This window comes from Pundamilia nyererei, unplaced genomic scaffold (assembly GCF_000239375.1).
Source record: "Pundamilia nyererei isolate P.nyererei 1_Seehausen unplaced genomic scaffold, PunNye1.0 scaffold00034, whole genome shotgun sequence".
NCBI classification, from domain to species: Eukaryota; Metazoa; Chordata; class Actinopteri; order Cichliformes; family Cichlidae; genus Pundamilia; species Pundamilia nyererei.
Genome location: NW_005187435.1, coordinates 284,192 through 286,134, shown reverse-complemented (window position 1 = coordinate 286,134; position 1,943 = coordinate 284,192). Strand labels below are relative to the sequence as shown.

At 39.8% G+C, this 1,943-nt stretch overlaps 1 protein-coding gene across 4 annotated transcripts in view; it reads right to left on the bottom strand.

Moving 5' to 3' along the window:
* The window catches only part of LOC102215338 (plasma membrane calcium-transporting ATPase 1-like), a 124,888-nt gene that overhangs the window by 16,291 nt on the left and 106,654 nt on the right, over nt 1-1,943 (bottom strand). For all 4 annotated transcript variants that reach the window (XM_013909986.1, XM_005729636.2, XM_005729638.2 and 1 more), the window contains one exon: nt 728-919. In XM_013909986.1, coding sequence (XP_013765440.1) covers nt 728-919 — 192 coding nt within the window. The remainder of the gene's footprint in view (nt 1-727; nt 920-1,943) is intronic.

The window sequence follows — 1,943 nt, the reverse complement described above, 5'->3', positions numbered from 1 at the left end:
ATGTGACAAAATGTGGAAAAGTTCAAGGGGGCCGAATACTTTTGCAAGCCACTGTATGTATGTGGCATTGTTGTGGCATTCACAAACTGCTATTAACATACATGTGAAAAATGAAAATTTGAAATGATGTTTTGAAACAAAAAATCTAAAGCAAAACACTACAAAGAAGAAGCACACTGAGCACACAAACCTTTGCCAAACAACTCACTCTCTGGGCAGTTCTTACTAGAATTGTATTTTTTTTTTTATTGTATTCACCACAATAAATTCACCTTTAAGACTTTGGTGGATCGAAGCCAAATTTAAATGGATTGCTTCCATGACCCCACACTACACCCCTTTTCAAGCTATCATTTTTACAGACAGAGTGATGACACACACGCACACAAACACAACCAAAAATAGAACCTCCGCAGTTTTTTCTGCCCACTCGTACTCTAAACTTCTTCCTTCTTTTTTTTTTTTTATAAACACAAGCAAACAATATCAAACTGTGAGACTGAATTTAGACAGAAGATTTTGAAAAATCCAGTGATCGTGACGTCCTTTTCTTTTTGGGTTGTGTAGTTACAAACATTATGTGAGATTTTTTCAAAAATTCTCATTCACACGTGTTCGTTCCAGCGTTTTCAGCTCATATTCAGGAGGTCCCCCTGAGCCGTCTGTCGTTATTCAGACTCAAACTGGTGTGCTAAATGAGCTGCAATTTCAGACATAAGCGGTTTACCTGTGTGATGCAGGCGCCTGTGAACGCCACAATCACGGCCACCACATTGACGGTCAGCTGGAACTGCAGGAACTTGGAGATGCTGTCGTAGACGTTCCTCCCCCACATGACGGCCTTGACAATACTGGTGAAGTTGTCGTCAGTCAGGATGATGTCAGATGCCTCTTTGGCCACATCTGTGCCGGCGATTCCCTGAAAGGAAGCAGAGAGGCATCATTAGTCCTTGAATAAGAGCAAACAGCCTCTGTGATGCCAAGTTTCCAACAAATACGGAAACTCTGTTCACACAAGATCCACACAAGCAATGAATCAACTCTGCTAAAAAGTGTTCATCGAAACTTTCTTATACATACATTTTTGTATTTTTATGGTATTTATAAAAAAGTTCAAATATCTGAATCTGTGAGAAACGGTGTATTTGGAGCTAGGGTGGTGAGTTAGAGTCATAAAGTACTGGAAGAGACACAAACTACAGTATTATTTTTTAGATTTCAGTCAAATGACATCTCCGGGTACAAAATCACAATTTTTCTATTTTCCTCCTCATGTTTAAAACACTGCTCGTAAATTACCATCCCAAGCACCAGGTGTGGGCCTGCTGCTGTTTATTGATGCTTAAGGTCATTTCTAATTGTTCCTCCAAAAAGTCCATTGGCTCCAAAATCCATTCAATGCTCATAGGTCCTGTGTTCAAATGCCCAACTTCAGTCATGAAGATAATGTTTACAATAACCAGGCTTCCCCCTTGAGCACTACAAGACCTATGATGTAAAAGACTAAAGTCTGGCACTCTCTTCCAATCTGATTTTTTGTCACAGGCTATGTGATTTTACATAAAGACTGCGCAGTTTGCCTTAAACATAATGTGCAAAGACAAAAACTGTCGAACAAAGACAGAAATGGAAGATGCTCGGAATCACGGCTGAAGAGTGATTTGCTCAGATCAAGCAGTCCAAAAGAAAGAAAACACTTTAGATACCGTGGACACGACATTGATCACATATTTGAACATCAACCAAAGCAAAACTTGCAGCAATTTGTCTTTGCTGGAACACAAAGCAGAGAGCAGAGCAGGTGTAAGACAGTGCTGAGTTTTACAAGCAGGCTACACCAAACAACTGAAAACTCAGGATTTTATTGTTACACTGGACACTGAACTTGCTTAAAAATGCTACCGTTAGCGAAATTAATTAATGAAACCGGCCCTCTCAGCTGT